A 16,577-nucleotide genomic window follows, 5' to 3' on the forward strand; every position below is an offset into this window, starting at 1 on the left:
GCAGTGAAACAATGTAAGGTGCCAATAACAAAACAGCTGTTTATCTAACAGCAAGTGTACATATGAAGCTCACAGTTTGGGGATGTAATAGTATATTACGTTACTAGTCCTGAAAATAAGTGTTTACCGGACGAGTGTGGTCGTTCCCGTGCGAGACGAAGTCGAGTACGGGATTACCATACGAGTCCGGTACACACATTTTGGACGAGTTACGTACGATAGTTTACGCCATACTACTAAATCCGTACAAATCCTTATTTCCACCAACTAAAGGACTAAAAATCACTAGTCATAACCTCTAAGAGAGGTAGAGGTTATGTTTTTGTTTATAACTACTCACTGCCACCTAAATACAGTACCGGTATAATCAGCTGATTGGTGTCCGGCAAAACTCATTGCAGCACAGTAGTACGCAATGAAACCCCATTTGAATAAGCTGGCGGCAAACAGCTGTTTTCTGGACTAATTCCTTGCGTGGGAAGTTCGTCAAAATAATGTAGTGTGGCGTAAAATAATTAATCAGCACCCTAATCTCTAGCAAACTACAAGGTAGATAAATATAAAATATAGCAATTATTTAGGATTTAGCAATTTGTTGTAGGTGATTTGGAAATAGCTACTGACATAGGGGTGATCGTTCCACGAAGAAATTGCTATTTTATTTGAAGTAATATACCAGACACATTGAACACGCTAACTTGAAACTGCAGTTGCAACAAACATATTTGTAAAAAAACCACCTCCGAGTCCCATTTGAATCTGACCAAGATTAAATTGACAGAACAAAAAAATAAGCTTGTGTTTTTGTAAAGTAATTTTATTTGAAAAAATTTTTAAAAATTTTCTAGATATTCCTAAAATGTTGCTTAAGTAAATAAAATTAAAGTAACAATAGATAAGAGAGTGGTAAATCGTAAATAAAATTAATTTGAATTATAACTCTTCATTAAAACTGACATGCTTATTTCATTTATATGCACTTTTTAAATCACGCTTAGAATACTATTTTGCCAATTTTCTTCTTATTTCGTTACATCACGGTTTTTTTCTCATTCATCAAAACCAAATTAGATTTGGAAGTATTTTTCATACATGTATTTAGTGATTTAGTGTAACTGTAGAATTTCACGTTAGTAGCGTGTTTGAAATGTCTAGTTAAAAAACAACAACCTCTTTGTGAGACACCCCGTAGGCCTACTTAATAATAGCAACTGTAATATTCTTTGCAAAACTCTAGTTTTGTGTAGGTAAAGATAATTTTCTTCTTAGACCATAAAAATATAACACTTGACAAATTTACCTGAATAATAAAAACTAAATTTATCACATTATTAAATTAATAACTAAGTTCAGACCTTTTGCATTACATAACTCCAGCATACACATATTTCCAATAACTAATGAGCACTTCTTAAATGTACTCATGCAATGAATAGTGACTTCTTTGAAGGAAGGAAATAGATAAAAAAGCCTATTTTTGTGAACGAAACTCAAGAGATTATGAGCCTCATATCTCTTTATTTATGAATCATTTTTCTTTAGACCTTATTGTGGGCATTAGATGCACAGTCATTACTTTTATTCGTCACTGTCTAAGTAATTTTAGTTTTGATGGTACAGTAGAATCTTGTCTATCAGCTGTGGCAAGCTCGGATAAGACTGTTACTGCTTTATAATCGAGTGAAAATGTAACAACATAAACAGCTTATTGTGATGGGTTACAAAGAGCTCCTATCTGAAATAAAGTTCTTCTGGCCTAAACATAATAAGGGTGAAACAGGCATTAACTAGAAATAGACACAAAAGAATCACTCCAGTAAAATTATGAATATGATGTATCACAGAGCAAAAGGGCCCAGGTTTTTTGAATTTTATTGATGATAGCAGGCTTAGGTCACTAAAAATCCTACAAACTATGAATAAGTTAGAATATTAGAAAAAATTCTATAAAATCGTGTGGTGTTTGTAAGCCTTTCCACTCCAAGCTAAGAGTGAATTATGTGCAATAGTTTTATTATATTTTAGGAATTTCACATGCAGGCAGCGAGATGGATAAAAATGTTGAAGCTTATTTTTGAACAATTTGGACCATTTCTAAACCATTTCCTATCATCTTTCTATAACTTAAAACAAATCATTGTATGAATATGAAACAGTATTTCAGTACAATTCAGGGAGAACAATACCTAACTTGATCTACACAAATTACACAGGTAACCTGCTTTTTGCTGTTGCTAAACTAATTGAGATGCATAATTGGATCAAATTCACTTATTAGTGGACGTAATGGCAAATATAGTCAGTTAGTCATGATAAGATGCTTATTTAATGATTTATAAAATATGGTGTCCAAACATTCTGGAAAACCGGGTTTCAGTTTATTGTCATGTGAGGGCATGGTGTCCCAAAAGATTGTCTGTGGACGCTTAAAAATCCCAGAGTTATGAAATGAAATTTATAAAACTGGGACAGGTGGTGTCGTCCTGTAATCCAGCTACTAGGAGGTTACGAATTGTGGATATTTATAGGCATGCACTGTGGATGCGATACTCCCTGGTGCGGATTAACGTCCGCACGAGTGAGTACTACGACTATCCGCAGCACTATCCTGAAAATTAGACCAATTCGAATATACCAAGGCAAAAATGTGGTTTGGATTCCATTACAGTAGAACCTCGATAAGAAGACCCTCGATAACAAGTCACCCTTGATAACAAGTGTCATTTTCAAATCCCCATGAAATTATTTGACCCCTAACCACATGTTATTGCAAACCTCGATTAGAAGTCATCCTTGATAACAAGTCTTATTTTATGATCTCTATGAGAGTCTTGTTATCAAGGTTCTACTGTATAAACTGTAGGTCCTTTAGTTGCCATTAGCTGTATGGGCTATTAATTAACAGCTGTGTCTAAGGAATAAGTCGGCCTTAGTCACTAACAAGACTACAAGATCGCGCCACTCATCCTACACTCATCTCCATTCATACTTGGCTTAACATACCTACTTTGTATGGTCGCCATTTCATTGAAAAGTATTAAAGTAAGTATGGAAGTATATAAAGAGTTATGGAGGTATAACAAAATTCATTTACTACCTGGAAACATTCAGGCTGAGGTCTTGGCCTAAGAGGGACAAGGTACAGGTGCCCCGGTTTTTTTCTGAGAATGAGCCATCCAATAAGACGATCCTTTAATATTTTAATTTGTTCTCACCTACCTCATTGTTATAGCTTCTAGTTTAGTTCTTATTTCTAATTTCTTTTATGTCGCTTTTACAATTGCAGTCTATTCTAGAAAACAAGGGTTTTGGATCATTGATATTTTCCTAATGATAGTTTGTTTGACAATTTGATTTTGGTTTTTCAATTCAAATTTGAAAATGTTTTGGTTTTAGTTTTGAATAATTGTTATTTTAAGGTTGGTTTTGAGGGAAATATGTGTACTTTATATTTTTTATGTGAACTGGTAAAACAACGCTAAAATGAAAAATTGCAATTATCTTAGCATAAGTCCCAAGAACATTGTTGCCATTCTTGTGGATATTTTAAATTCTTGCTGAGCATTACGGATAATCTAGATCTAGTTAAGGGCGTTTTTGTTGTTTGGAATTCTACTGTAATGACACTATGTCAGTTACTATGAAATAATATTATAAATAGCTAAACAAATTGTTGGTTTCAATTTTTATTTATGATGGCTGAACATTATTAACAAATGCTAAAGTATAAACATTTTTAGTAATATTAATAACCAGCACTTATTAAATTTTTTTTAAATAAACTAATTGTTAGCAATGTTAGATTGAATTGTAGAGGAAATAAATCAACATAAAATATATACTGTAATTTATTGATAAATTATAATAAACAAAGTCTAATTGTGAAAACCATGAATATTTGCAATTGAAACCTTTCCATGAGTTTTCATTCAACTATAATTAGATATAAATTCATATATTTTGAAATTAAAAAAGAATTGATTAACAAAATAATAAATATATGTATTAAATAAACAACAAAAGTCTAGAATAGACCTAATAATTAAATTATTAATGTTGATAGAAGATTTAAACTTTGTGAATTTATTCTTGACTTTAAAACTATCTATTTACCTCCAATAATTAATAGTTTTGAAAAAAGTTGGAAGAGTAAGAGTTATTACTTCATTTTTTAAGAGATTCAAGTTAAATTACCATTTAATTATTTTCTCTCAGCTTTCTGGCCATATCACAACTGGTGCAATTATGCTTTTTTTTTTAACAAGCAAGTTTTAATCTTCTAACAAAATTAATATAAAGTATATTAAGTCGGTTCCAGACTTTCCATATTATATAAATAATACTTAAACATTTACTGTTCTTAGTCTTAGAATTCATTCCAAAGAAAAAACATGAACTAATATTATTAAATGTATATAAAAAATTGACTCTTTTATATGACTAGAAAGGAAACCATTAATACGATGGAAACATCCTGCTTTAATTCCAGAGACATCTTGTAATTTTATTATTCTGGGAAAAACTATTTATAGAATTTTCTATTGGCACTTCAACTTTAAAATTTAATACAATGACACAAAGTTATGTTTATCATATAATTAAATCTTAACACTCCCATGCAATGATTTGAAAAATATATTAATTTAGCAAATAATTTATTACAAAATAAAAAAAAACTTAGCATAAATGGATCAATATAAATTTATCTATTTTGAAAAAAGTAATAATACTGAAAAAGTAATTACATACGACGGTTAAGATGGACTGTTAGACCTAAGTACCTCTGTATATAGATAAACATGTACAACCACAAAATATATCCTGATGAATAACTACGGTAGTAAAACAAGTCAATATTCACAAAATACATGCTTATAAGATTGGTTATTCTTTGTATAAGCATGTCCTGTCTGGTAGTTTACTATGATATTCACTATTTATTTCTTCTCATCATTTCACCAACGTTGAAATTGTTTTAATTTAACCAATCAAAACAGTATACTTTGTACATGATTGCTTCTCTTCTGATATTATGAACAAGGACTATCAAATAAAACAGTAAAGTTTAAAATTGTACAATAGGATGTAAAGTCTACTTGTAGTATACAAAGTAAAACTAATTTGGAAGTTAATAAACACCTAAAGGTGTGTATATTAGTTGTACTTAAAAGAAACTATAGACCAAAATCAATTGGATTGTACTGATATTTTACAATAGGTTAGGTTAGGTTAGGTCTTCAACTCTTTGCAATATTATCAGTACCTTCCACATCATCCAACAAACGAAGTCCATTTTTAATCATATAAAATTGTTAGAAAACCTTAGAGAAGAAATTTTGTTTTGGAACCGCTGCAAATAAATGAAACATTATGCGTTTTGAGGAAAAACATTTGAAAACAATCAACATTTACCCCATGAACCCATATGCCATTTGTCATTGTGACATTAATTAGTATTACTATCCAACAAAAGGTCAAAATTATATAGTAACAAGAACAGGGTTTGGACTGTACCCTAATAAAGAATGTAAATATTCTAATGGGTTGCAAACACAAACTAATATTTGAGATTTCGGCCAAAACTACAGTTTTACCCATGGTAAAACTACATAGGGAACCTCCCTTAACAAACAAAATAAATATTTTATACCCATGGTAAAACTACATAGGGAACCTCCCTTAACAAACAAAATAAATATTTTTGAAGAAAAATTATCAGTACGAATAACTAAATAAAATAGTGGCATATTGAAAATCTAAAGAAATATCTTGCATATTTTACTAGTGCTAAATTAACCGAACTGATGGATTGGACTGTCTGCAGATGACAAAGTGAGGAATGTAGGCAAGCAGAAAACTGCCTTGAAACCATTACAATGACAGCCATTACTGGCTAGTAATCTTAATCATGAATTTTAGTACAATTTTTACAAACAAAAATATAAACACCATTGTTGTCTCTGCGATCTCGGGAAAATTGTGACCATGTTCTTCGGTTGTCTCAATATCCATGCATATCCATCCTGGTCTGTGCAAAAATTCGATCGTCACCCTCAGTACGATTTTCTTGCTACATACGACGATGTGCCATTAAAAGGGATTCAACAGAGCTTTGTTAATCTTGGTTATCTTGAGATTGAAAAACATTGATTCTAGGGTTTTCAGGATCCACATTGTACAAGCTTGTCAAATTTCAAAATTAACAATTCTCCTATATGGGTAAATTCTGGCACATTATCAAACTTAGGAACTATTTTTAGTTTTAAGTTGGCCTTTATTTTGTAGTTACTTTATTTTTTGTTTAAAACAAAATAATTTAATGGAAAAAATTTGTAATTTAAAATTTGTAGTTACCTAAAACCATCTTACTTGCCAATCCAATTCCAAACTTTATACCTACAAGCTTGTACACCATGTATCTATCATTGTTACAACACATTATACAGCTTTGGCCATTTAGATGAGATAGGGAATACATATAATAAGTATTGGTACTATACATTCAATTACAAAAGAGGTACAGTAAAACTCCAATTATCCGAATCACTTACAGAAAGAATATGAGAAACATAAAACTTAAGTAATGAGAATGATTATTAGAGAAGGCAGAAGCGTGATCAGGGCACAATCCATAACATCTCCCGAGGTCAACATCCCATGGTCAAGGAAACATCATCATCGTCTTCCTTGATCCCGATAAAATCTTGAATTTTGAAAATCTTTATCAGTAATCTTGATCTGTCTTGATTGAGTGAGGTCTTGTTGATCATTGTCTGAAGTGGATACAGAAAACCATCATTAATTGTCTCCTGTGGTCAAGAAAACGTTATCATCATCCTCCCCGGTTGTGAAAACATTATCATTGGCTTCCATGATCGAGGCAAAATCTTGAATAATTCCAGCGGTTGTGTAGACATGATTATTGTCTGCCATTATTGCAGCAAAATCTTGAACACCTTTTGGGGTATGGTGGACATCATCATCGTTCCCCACGGTTACAAAAACTTCATCAATGTACTCCGCCGTTGCGGCAAAAGCTTGAATTTTTTAATTGTTAAATCTTTGCAGACGCGTAAAATAAAATTAAAACCACAAATTGAGGTAAAAATCCAACTATCCAAATATTGTATCCTAATGTGGTACAGTCCGAATATTTTCGGATAGTTGGAGTTATACTGTATATGTAAGTAGCTTGCAACACACCAAAATAAATATATACCTTAAATTAATAACATACTTCAGTCAATGTAAATCATTACAGAAACAATATACTGTGAAAATACACCCTCTTTAGTAGTATACAGCAAGTACAAATACAAATATATTAAATTGTAAGCAAAATGTCTACACCGAAGAAATATGATTTGTTGCATGAGCGAGGCGATCTAGGTTCTGGAAGACTAAAAGTCGAATAAGATCTTCCTCTCGGTGCAAGGCAGCCAACCAATCATGTTCCTAGCGAAGAGAATATCATGAGAAACATGACAAGCTAGATGGCGAAAGCAAACATACACAGATTCGTACGTTGAAACTTGTTCACTTCTGGACTCATAACACAATCATTCATAACTCATACGTCCACTTCTTGACTCTTAACAATCATTCATAAACTCATACGTTTACTTCTTGACTCCTAACAATCATTCATAACTTATACGTCCACTTCTTGACTCCTAACAATCATTCATAACTCATACGTACACTTCTTGACTCTTATCACAATCATTCTCAGACTGGTAGGTAAAAACTTAATGATATACTTCTCAATGCAAAACTCAATTTTGTGTGATTCATGTACAGACTCACAAATATACTCATTCATATATACAATCACTCGCATACATACTCACTTGTATATATACTCTCTCACATTATATAATCACACACACTTCTTTCATATGGATAATTACTTAATATTTAATACAAAATAATGAATGCAGTTTTCTGATGTCTAACTCTCTGTCTCTCTGCCTTAAGCAAATTCACTACTAAAAGAAGCTTGAGTTGCAAAAATCAAAACATTATTCTACACTTTATTTTTATATTAATTAAGATAAACTCATCAAGAAAACCTCAAAGACCAATGATGTTCCAAAAGGAACAAATGACTATTTAAAATGGTATTTTAAATATAATATTTTCACATTTAATTATATTTATTATAATTATAGATTTATAAGATCAGTTTAAATATTTATTATTATTATTTTTTTAGATAAACAATTTAATTTATAATTACATTTCTGTCTTCAAATTAAATTAAAGACCTTGTGTTTACAAAATAATGGTACTAAACTAAACATTAGTACGTGGTGAATTTTTTGTTTGCGTTGATTAACACCACTTTAAATAATTCCAACAATGGAAAGAGCATGTTTAAGTTTGTTTTGATATGGTTATTTTTTATCTTGGCTAATTGACTAACAAGCATGTATGTTATAAACATGTTTCTTACATTTCTACTATCAAGCAGGAAAAGGGGTTTTGTGTGTCGGAGAGTGAACTCTGACACACAAAACGTCTTTTATTGCTTTGTAGAAGCCATATAGTCTGTCACAGTAAATCAAGTAGCCAAAACAAAACACAACCCAATACAATGACTTATAAATATGCTCCTAATAACAACTGCTGTCTTATTTAAAAACTTATTAACAGCTGTTTTAATTGAGGCAAACAGAAAATCCACCTCAACAGTTTTGCACCATTATTTTTTTAACACCCGATATTAAAATAGGAACAGATTCCACCCTAGAATTCAAAATAAATAGCAGAATTAGTAGAGTATGTTGAAAATTTCTCCTTTTCATAAATAACCAAAATTTGTATTTCTAAGTTTTTTGTAATCAAAATTTAGAGTAAATATTAATTAGAAAGAACTAAACAAAAACATTTATTTTTAGTAAAACAACAGTTTTTGGCATTCTCAATACACGGTGATTATAACATTTGCGTAACAACAAAAGCTAAGTTTGATAGAGTGAGATTTAATGAAAAGAGACAGAGAGTAAGGCAGAAATAAAGGGACAGATGAAAAGATAGAAGCCCTGGATACATGATTGGTCGGCTGTTAGTCGCTCCCTAGAGTTAGTCACTCCTCTTGCTCATGCAATACAATAAACTTTTGACGACAGAGACTCTTCCCATTTAGCATTAATTTCCTATATTTTAAGGTATTCAGTTATATTACAATCTTTCTATTGTAATATGATATTTTGTAAAAACTGTAAAAATGATTATTTTATACGAAATAAAGAAATTTTGATTTGATTTGATCTTAGAAAATATGTGTTATCTAACATTTAAAAAATAAATATAAACCGATACTTACACACCATTAATATTTTAATCACAGTGTTTTTATTTATCTTTGTCATGCTGCAATGGTAGCCTAATGTTGTATCTTGAACAATATTTATTCTTTGTCACATGATAAAACAAAACAAACATGAGAAGACCAAACTGCTTGGTAACAGAAAAGAAAATGGCTTTATAAAGTGCATGAGAATTGTTCTGTTTGGCGCGTAGCTAAGACCATGTGGTGATGACTGACAGTTGAAGATAATGCTCCGATTATTCACCTTTAGAGATTGACTATAAATACTAGAAGTTACATTGATGGGGATATTTCTGTAATGGAATTGGTTGACATCGTGAATTTAACAAAATAATGATAAATCTGTCCAACACATTTTTCGTAAATTTTTAACACCGTAAACTATACTTTTTGACTACTTAATTCATCTTGATAAGATGGTGGTAGGTTTTTTTTCGTGACATGCAAAAAAGAATGATTTGACAATCGGACTCACCTGGAAAATTTAATTTCTGAAAAAGCAATAATTAAAATAATACATGAGTACCTTATATAAACAGAGGTTCCTCGGATAAAATGTTAAGCGATGTTTATTCTAGTATTGGTAATCCATCTCTAATCTTTTTCCCACAATAACACAATTAAGAAGCTGAAGTTGTAGAGATAGGTGGATAATGTGTTTTTCAGTCGAGTCGAGTTGAGTATGGGATGGAAATACTCGCGTATCAAGTTGAATCAAGTAGCGTCTAGTTTATTATTGGTTTCAATAGTCAAGTTTGTAGAATTTGCTTTCATTACACCATACATTTTTATGACGCTAAAATTAGTTTTAACCATGTCGTAGAGTTGACATTTGATATAGAGCCCACAATCATTTTCATTCAAAATGGAGGAAATAGATAAATTGTGTTACACAAAAAGTCATATAGTGGTACATTAAACAACAGTGGTCATATAGAGGTTAATTAAACGAGACATCAATGATTGATCAGTAGAATAAACTGTTAACATGTTGAGTGTGGCATACATTCATACAGACGCTCGCCAATGGCGGCGAGGCCCAGGCGAAGCCTCGGTGTGCCACCGAAACAGCAAACGCAATTGACATTCAAATATTTAAATCTGACGAAAAACAAAAGAATAGCAGTGATTGTGGCGTGTTACCCAAGAGTGGACGTAGTTCACTGAAACAGCCAAAGGTAGCAGCACTGCCTGGATACAGATCCAGTGTCATTGTAATTTGGCTTGAAGAGAGAAAATCCCCAAAACTGGGACAAAAGCATTGCCAGACGGGATTTTATGGGAAATTTTAGTACTAACCTACAACAAAATAAAGCTCACATTCTAAGCTACAGGCTGGCAACGATTATGACGTTCCTCGGAAATTGCTGAGCTCATACTGAACTAATGTAGTGGGATTGGCGTGATTACATCTATAGATGTAGGCCGATAGGAGCAATAGATACCACTCAACGTGTTAAAAACCAGTAAAGTTTTATAACACAAGTTTAAAAACCCATAAACAAGAAAAGTATTTGAATTTTACTTATAAACTGAAGAAAAAAGTTTATTTACAATTTGGCTTATAATAGGAGAGGAAAATTAGCCCAGGTTGATCCTAAATTCCTGAATGAGCATCCTTTTTAGCAGTCTCCACTTCATTTTTATTAACTCTAACAAAGCTCCTTCTAAAGATCAAGCAAACAAAATAAGACAAATAATAAAATTATTTTCTTTTCAGTCTCAAAGTTAACATCAACATATTAATCAGTTTATTTTAGGCTAAGATAAATTTTCAGAGTAGACTAAGCTTTGGAAGTTCTTCATAAGAATCAAATGGTCCACACCTAAGCTTAATAATAGTAATAATTTAGAACGGCTAATAATATACATCTTGAGGGACATCTCATGAGGTTCAGTTATAAAAATAGCAAAGTAACAACCATAATTTGGTTTTGTAGGATTTCAGTAAACAACATATTAAACAAAAATAAGAATCTACAGCAAGAATATTCAAATTTTGACGAATCTGCAAGATGTATTAATAAGTATCCATGGACCTGAAGATAGGGCTTTAAAGCTCTAAAATGTGCATCGTCCTTTAGTGACTGGATTCAGAACGGTTTGACTGTATAAGGTACGTAACCTAGATAATACTTTGAATAACAGTTCAGGAGGCAAAATAATAAATATAAATAAAAAAAGAATATTCAAACATAAAAACAATAGATAAGGTACGAAAATTAAATGTCAGATGATTTGAGAATGAGTACAGCATATTATGATGGATTTCAAAATGTTATATGCGTATGGTTGTGTCAATAGAAAGATAAAATAACAATAAAACTATATTAAAAGGTATAAATATGATTTCAGATTGGTTAAAAATGCAAATACCCAACCATTAATAAGTTAAGTACTGTGCAGTAAATTGTTCCCACTGGCAGATCTGATGTTTCAGTAGTAAAAATTCCAAATTAAGATACAAAAATTTATTAGCCATCGTCAAACTATTCATGATAACACGTTGAATGGGATTGGGATTAAGAAAGTCATGACAACAATATGATGTACCTTTTATGTGCCCCTAACCAACTACTCAGCTTGATTTTCAGTGAATTAAGAGTAGCCTACTCCAAAAACTCTTGAGTAATTTATTGACACACACTCCCCACCAATCAAAGTTAGGAGCCAATTTAAAGGTTTACAAACTCCTCATGTAACAAAGACTTATTTTATCGTAATGTCTGTGATAAAGCATTTTATATGCATGTTTAAATTGAGAGGTACTGTATTGTAACTGTGATATATCCTTATTAAGTATATAATGTTTTTAATGTTTTACTATATCTTGCAAGGTTTATTGTAATTTATAATTGATGACCAATTAAGTGAAATGAAATCAAAAACGTTTATTTATCCCAAGAATTATAAACTAAAACAGAGAGTAGCTATACAACATTAGAGTACAAAATTTTTAAGATAAAATTTACCTAACTTATGGGATAGGCCTACATGGGCAGGTGCCTGTGCGTAGGCCTGGCTGTTATCAGTCTAAACAAATTGAGGGCACACACTAAAATTGGGAAGATTTTTAAGCCTTGTTAATTTAAACTAGATCGTTTAGCGAATGAGAGAATGTCGGCAATAACAACCAAAGCCAGTGCAATCTAAGACAGAAGACATTCTGAGGGCGAGGGGGTCGAAGGGTCAAGGATTGTTTAGTCAGGGTCAAGTATGGTTAGGTCTGATCAAAGTTTCGGCCTCTTCATAGGTAATTGTGTGCAGTAAAACAAGCATCTGTTTTTTTGAATTTCTGTATTGAGGATTGAGGGTAAACTAAAAATGTACTGAATATTATATTTTTGAATTAGATTTCGATATAGAATCTGAGCAACATAAAAACAGTTGGTAGTTAGAACTGACTTATGTAGCTGAGGGACAGATATTCCAACATTGTGTGAATATCTTGTGTAGTGTTGATGTGTGACTGTTGTAAGGATCGTGTTTGAGTTTTTGAATGTGTGAGTAAGAAGAAACTTAATGAAAATATGTCTGACTGGTAATACTCCCGTCTAACGGAATAGCGCATCAGTGGAGTACCTTTTATTTTTTCTAAAAGCTACTTTCAAAATTGATCTTTGGATCACATTCAAGGGTTCCAAGTACTTGATTAATTCTAATAAATAGTCCATTTTCAAATACCTTCTCACACTTCACTACTGATACTATTTAATTAATTAAATAAAATTATTTACAAACCATAATTAGGTATGCATTTTTTTCACAGAACTCTAAGACAGACTATAATTTACACAGAATACTTTTTAAAATCCAAAGTATGTGTTTTAATTATGTGTCAACAAAGTTTCAAGCTTTAAAAATGTCGCTTTCCCGACAATACATGTAAACAAATACAACTAATACTCATGGGACTATTTGGTGGATGTAAAAAACTGTTTAGAATTTGCAATATTTAAACTTTAAACATATGAAAATGAGTTTGAACAATATTTTTGAAAAATAAATTTCTGAGAATGTAACAATTGGTAAATGTTAAAGTAAGTTGTATTTTAGTTTAAGTATCATACATTTAGTTTCAGTTATTAGGATATGACAATGACGTCTGAAGTATTTAATTTATTTTGTATTTTACACTGATTCAATAATGTAAAATTCCCAATATTTTCCAAATTTTAGGACTAATAACTGACGCAAATAAATTTTTTCCATCACTCCTTACCAAAAGAAACTATTTTCGATAACAGCTAATATGAATAGTTATTTGTGCAACTAGTGAGCAAAGCTGAGCAAAGGAGCAAAGGGAGCAATTGACTCACTCGAGAGAATTCTTAGCAGCTGATTTACAGCCAGTGCTGCCAACGTATTTCGCGCGCATACGACCTTGTCTGCATGTTACGCGCTCACTATTTCGTGCCTTCACGTTGCAAATCTGGAGTGAGACAAAGTAATTAGAGTGAGACAATGTTAACATTGTCTCACTGATGAGCGAATTGGCCACTTTGCTTTCTAAAATCAGTGAGAGAACATGTACATTGTTAGGTAACTCTAGGAAAAGAAAGTAGTTGTTTCCCAAGCTCTAATTTAGAGCGAGGAAAAACGATCAGCTGATTTTCCCGCGCTCTAAATTTACTTTGCCTCGCTCTCAATTAGTTCTCCATTTATCCACTATGTGCGCTAGTGTTTTGTTAGGTTCGTTGATTTAAATCAGCTGTTTTTATTGTTGCACAATCTAAATCTATATAGGAACAGGCATGAGTTTGTTTTGCTGTGTTTTTAGCATAGTGCATGTTTGAAATTGCTCAAAATATGTCTAACATTACTGATGATTTGATGAAAACAGCTTCACAGGTAACTAGTCACCTTTCATCAGATAAATCACGGGAAAGATGAGAAGAGGAATGCAGAAAGATTAGAAATTGGTACAAATTAAATAATGGTAAGTCAATTAAAGAAAGTTAAGTGACGATGTATTTATTAATATATTCATCTACAAAATCTACAATTATGAAACCATATATATGAATGTTGGGAAGTCTATTTTCAATGATAAAGAGTGGTATAAAACTAATTTAATTATACTAAGATATGTTATTCTGTATGTGGGTATTTTTGCGTCGTGATCGTTCATAACTCGTACCGAAAGCTATTTTCTGACACTTGCTCCATTATTCCCGTCCTCGGCTAGGCCTCGTCCGTGAAAATAACCCTCACATCGTCGATCCCCTAAAGTAGTACATTTTTCTTATTTTTCAGGAGGGCTGAAATACTGTTTTTGAATATGCACTTATTTTGTTGTTTTAAATGCCATTCATTAAGATATGCTCGTCTTTGCCTCACATATGAAACATGAGTGCGAGTCGGAAAATGCCAATTTCGGTCCTAGTAATGAAATATTCTATTATAAAAACAGTTCATTAAATTATTTTAATATTATAAATATAATATTTAATAGAATATTTGTGAAACGTTCTTATAAAATAATCAATCGGAAATATCTTTTCTATAAAGCACACTACAAATATTGCGTCTCACAATATTAAACATACAGTACTGAAGAATGTGACTAGCAAGTAAAGCAGACAACAGTCAATGCAAGTGCAAATATTACGGAGTGATAAATACAGCCTACCTTAGCCGACTCCTTCAGATGGTTCATCGAGGGATCGTTGATCTTCTTGCCAGAAGCTGCTTTGGTCGCTTGGATCAAGTCTCCTAAGGCCGAGGCAACATCTTTCACCGCATTAATCAGCATCACCTGTGGATACATAGGAAAAATAGGGAAGTTAAAACTGCTTCTTGAATTAATTCTGACTAGGTCTAATAAAAACACTGAGATCAGACGGTTCAAATATTGCACCCAATTGTAATGATGTCACATACATGTAATTTTGTTTCAAAATTAAAAGATGCCAATTCACAAACCAAATAGGTCCAATTTATCTTCAAACTTGATACTATGAGAGACTGGGCAGCACAGATGGACTGTGTAGTGTATACCAAGATCTGTAACCACACCCAATCCAGACTGTGTATTAGCCAAAAACACACAATCAAAAATCTGCAGACCATAACGTTGTGAAAACTTACTGTTTGATTCAATGGACTGGGTAGTTGAGTATTAAGTATTCTTGCCTTCAAATGTAATGTTGCTTTGTTGATCCCAGGATGGGTTGACTTGGGACCTCAATACCATTTAATCTTTACGTATTAATTAGGTATGGGTTGGTTTTGTTCCATGAATTGGTGTTTGGTTCTGATTCCAGTTCAGACTCTATGAGATAAATTCTCGATTCTGATTTAAATAAACCTACGAAATTCAAATATGAGCTAAAATTAGATTTGATTAAAACCCAAGATTTTTTTGGGTTAAAAATGTCCAAGCTATAGGAAATTTTACGGGGGTTATGGTGGGTAACATTATATGTATTACCTAACGAAACTGAAAGTCAAATTGCCTTCACAAATCACACTCTAACCAAGGCAGAAGTGAAATATAGTCAGATAAGGAAGGAAACACTGGTATTGATAATTCAAATTTCATAAAATTCTCTAGGAAGGGAGATTCACTCTGGTGACAGATCACGGCTCTCTCACATTTTTGCTCAATCCAGACAAATGTATCGCAACACTAGCTGCTGCGGGTATTCAGCGCTGGGTTTTAATTTTATCGGCCTATCAGTATGAAATTCGCTACAAGAAAGGTATGACGTAACGCTGAGGCACTATCGAAGTTACCTTGAGTCCTACATGACCCATGTATTGACACGCCTCTTGTCTGAGGTTTGCTTTGATGTGGATGGCTTTATTCTGGAGAAGGAAAAAGAAGTTGAAATTTGTCTAAGAGCAACTTCCCCTACAGTAATGCCACATATCTGTCGACACTGTATTAAATCGCTAGATACTTCTAGGAATAACTTCACTGACTATGATATGGAAGATGTTTTAGTAAATAAATTAGTGACATCAGTATTTGAAGTGTTAACTATAAATCTTTCAATATGTTAAAACATATAAAAATGTTAAACGTTACCTGGGCCTCAGGGTTGTTGGAGCCTAGAGATGCAGCTCCGTACTTGACCACCTCGGCTAGCTGTACGATGGTGGACACTGCGTTCTGTGCTGCCACAGCTAACTGCTCTTGGGAGGACGCAGCACCTGCACAACAGACATGTCAGTCCTAAACCTCATGTGCCAGATGTTGGTACAAACATTGACTTTTAAGTTCGGTGACTATGTTACA

General features: G+C 32.4%; 1 protein-coding gene across 3 annotated transcripts in view; it reads right to left on the bottom strand.

Moving 5' to 3' along the window:
• The window catches only part of LOC128998514 (talin-2), a 131,338-nt gene that overhangs the window by 19,309 nt on the left and 95,452 nt on the right, over nt 1-16,577 (bottom strand). For 2 of the 3 annotated variants that reach the window (XM_054424683.1, XM_054424684.1), the window contains exons 39-40: nt 16,368-16,492; nt 14,967-15,092 (exon numbers count right to left, since the gene is read on the bottom strand). In XM_054424683.1, coding sequence (XP_054280658.1) covers nt 14,967-15,092; nt 16,368-16,492 — 251 coding nt within the window. Of the gene's footprint in view, nt 1-4,069; nt 7,456-14,966; nt 15,093-16,367; nt 16,493-16,577 lie in introns of those variants that run through there. The other variant, XM_054424685.1, reaches the window with a different exon arrangement.

This window comes from Macrosteles quadrilineatus, unplaced genomic scaffold (assembly GCF_028750875.1).
Source record: "Macrosteles quadrilineatus isolate MER2022 unplaced genomic scaffold, UCM_ALF_1.0 Scaffold_7__1_contigs__length_78375512, whole genome shotgun sequence".
In the NCBI taxonomy this organism is placed as follows: Eukaryota; Metazoa; Arthropoda; class Insecta; order Hemiptera; family Cicadellidae; genus Macrosteles; species Macrosteles quadrilineatus.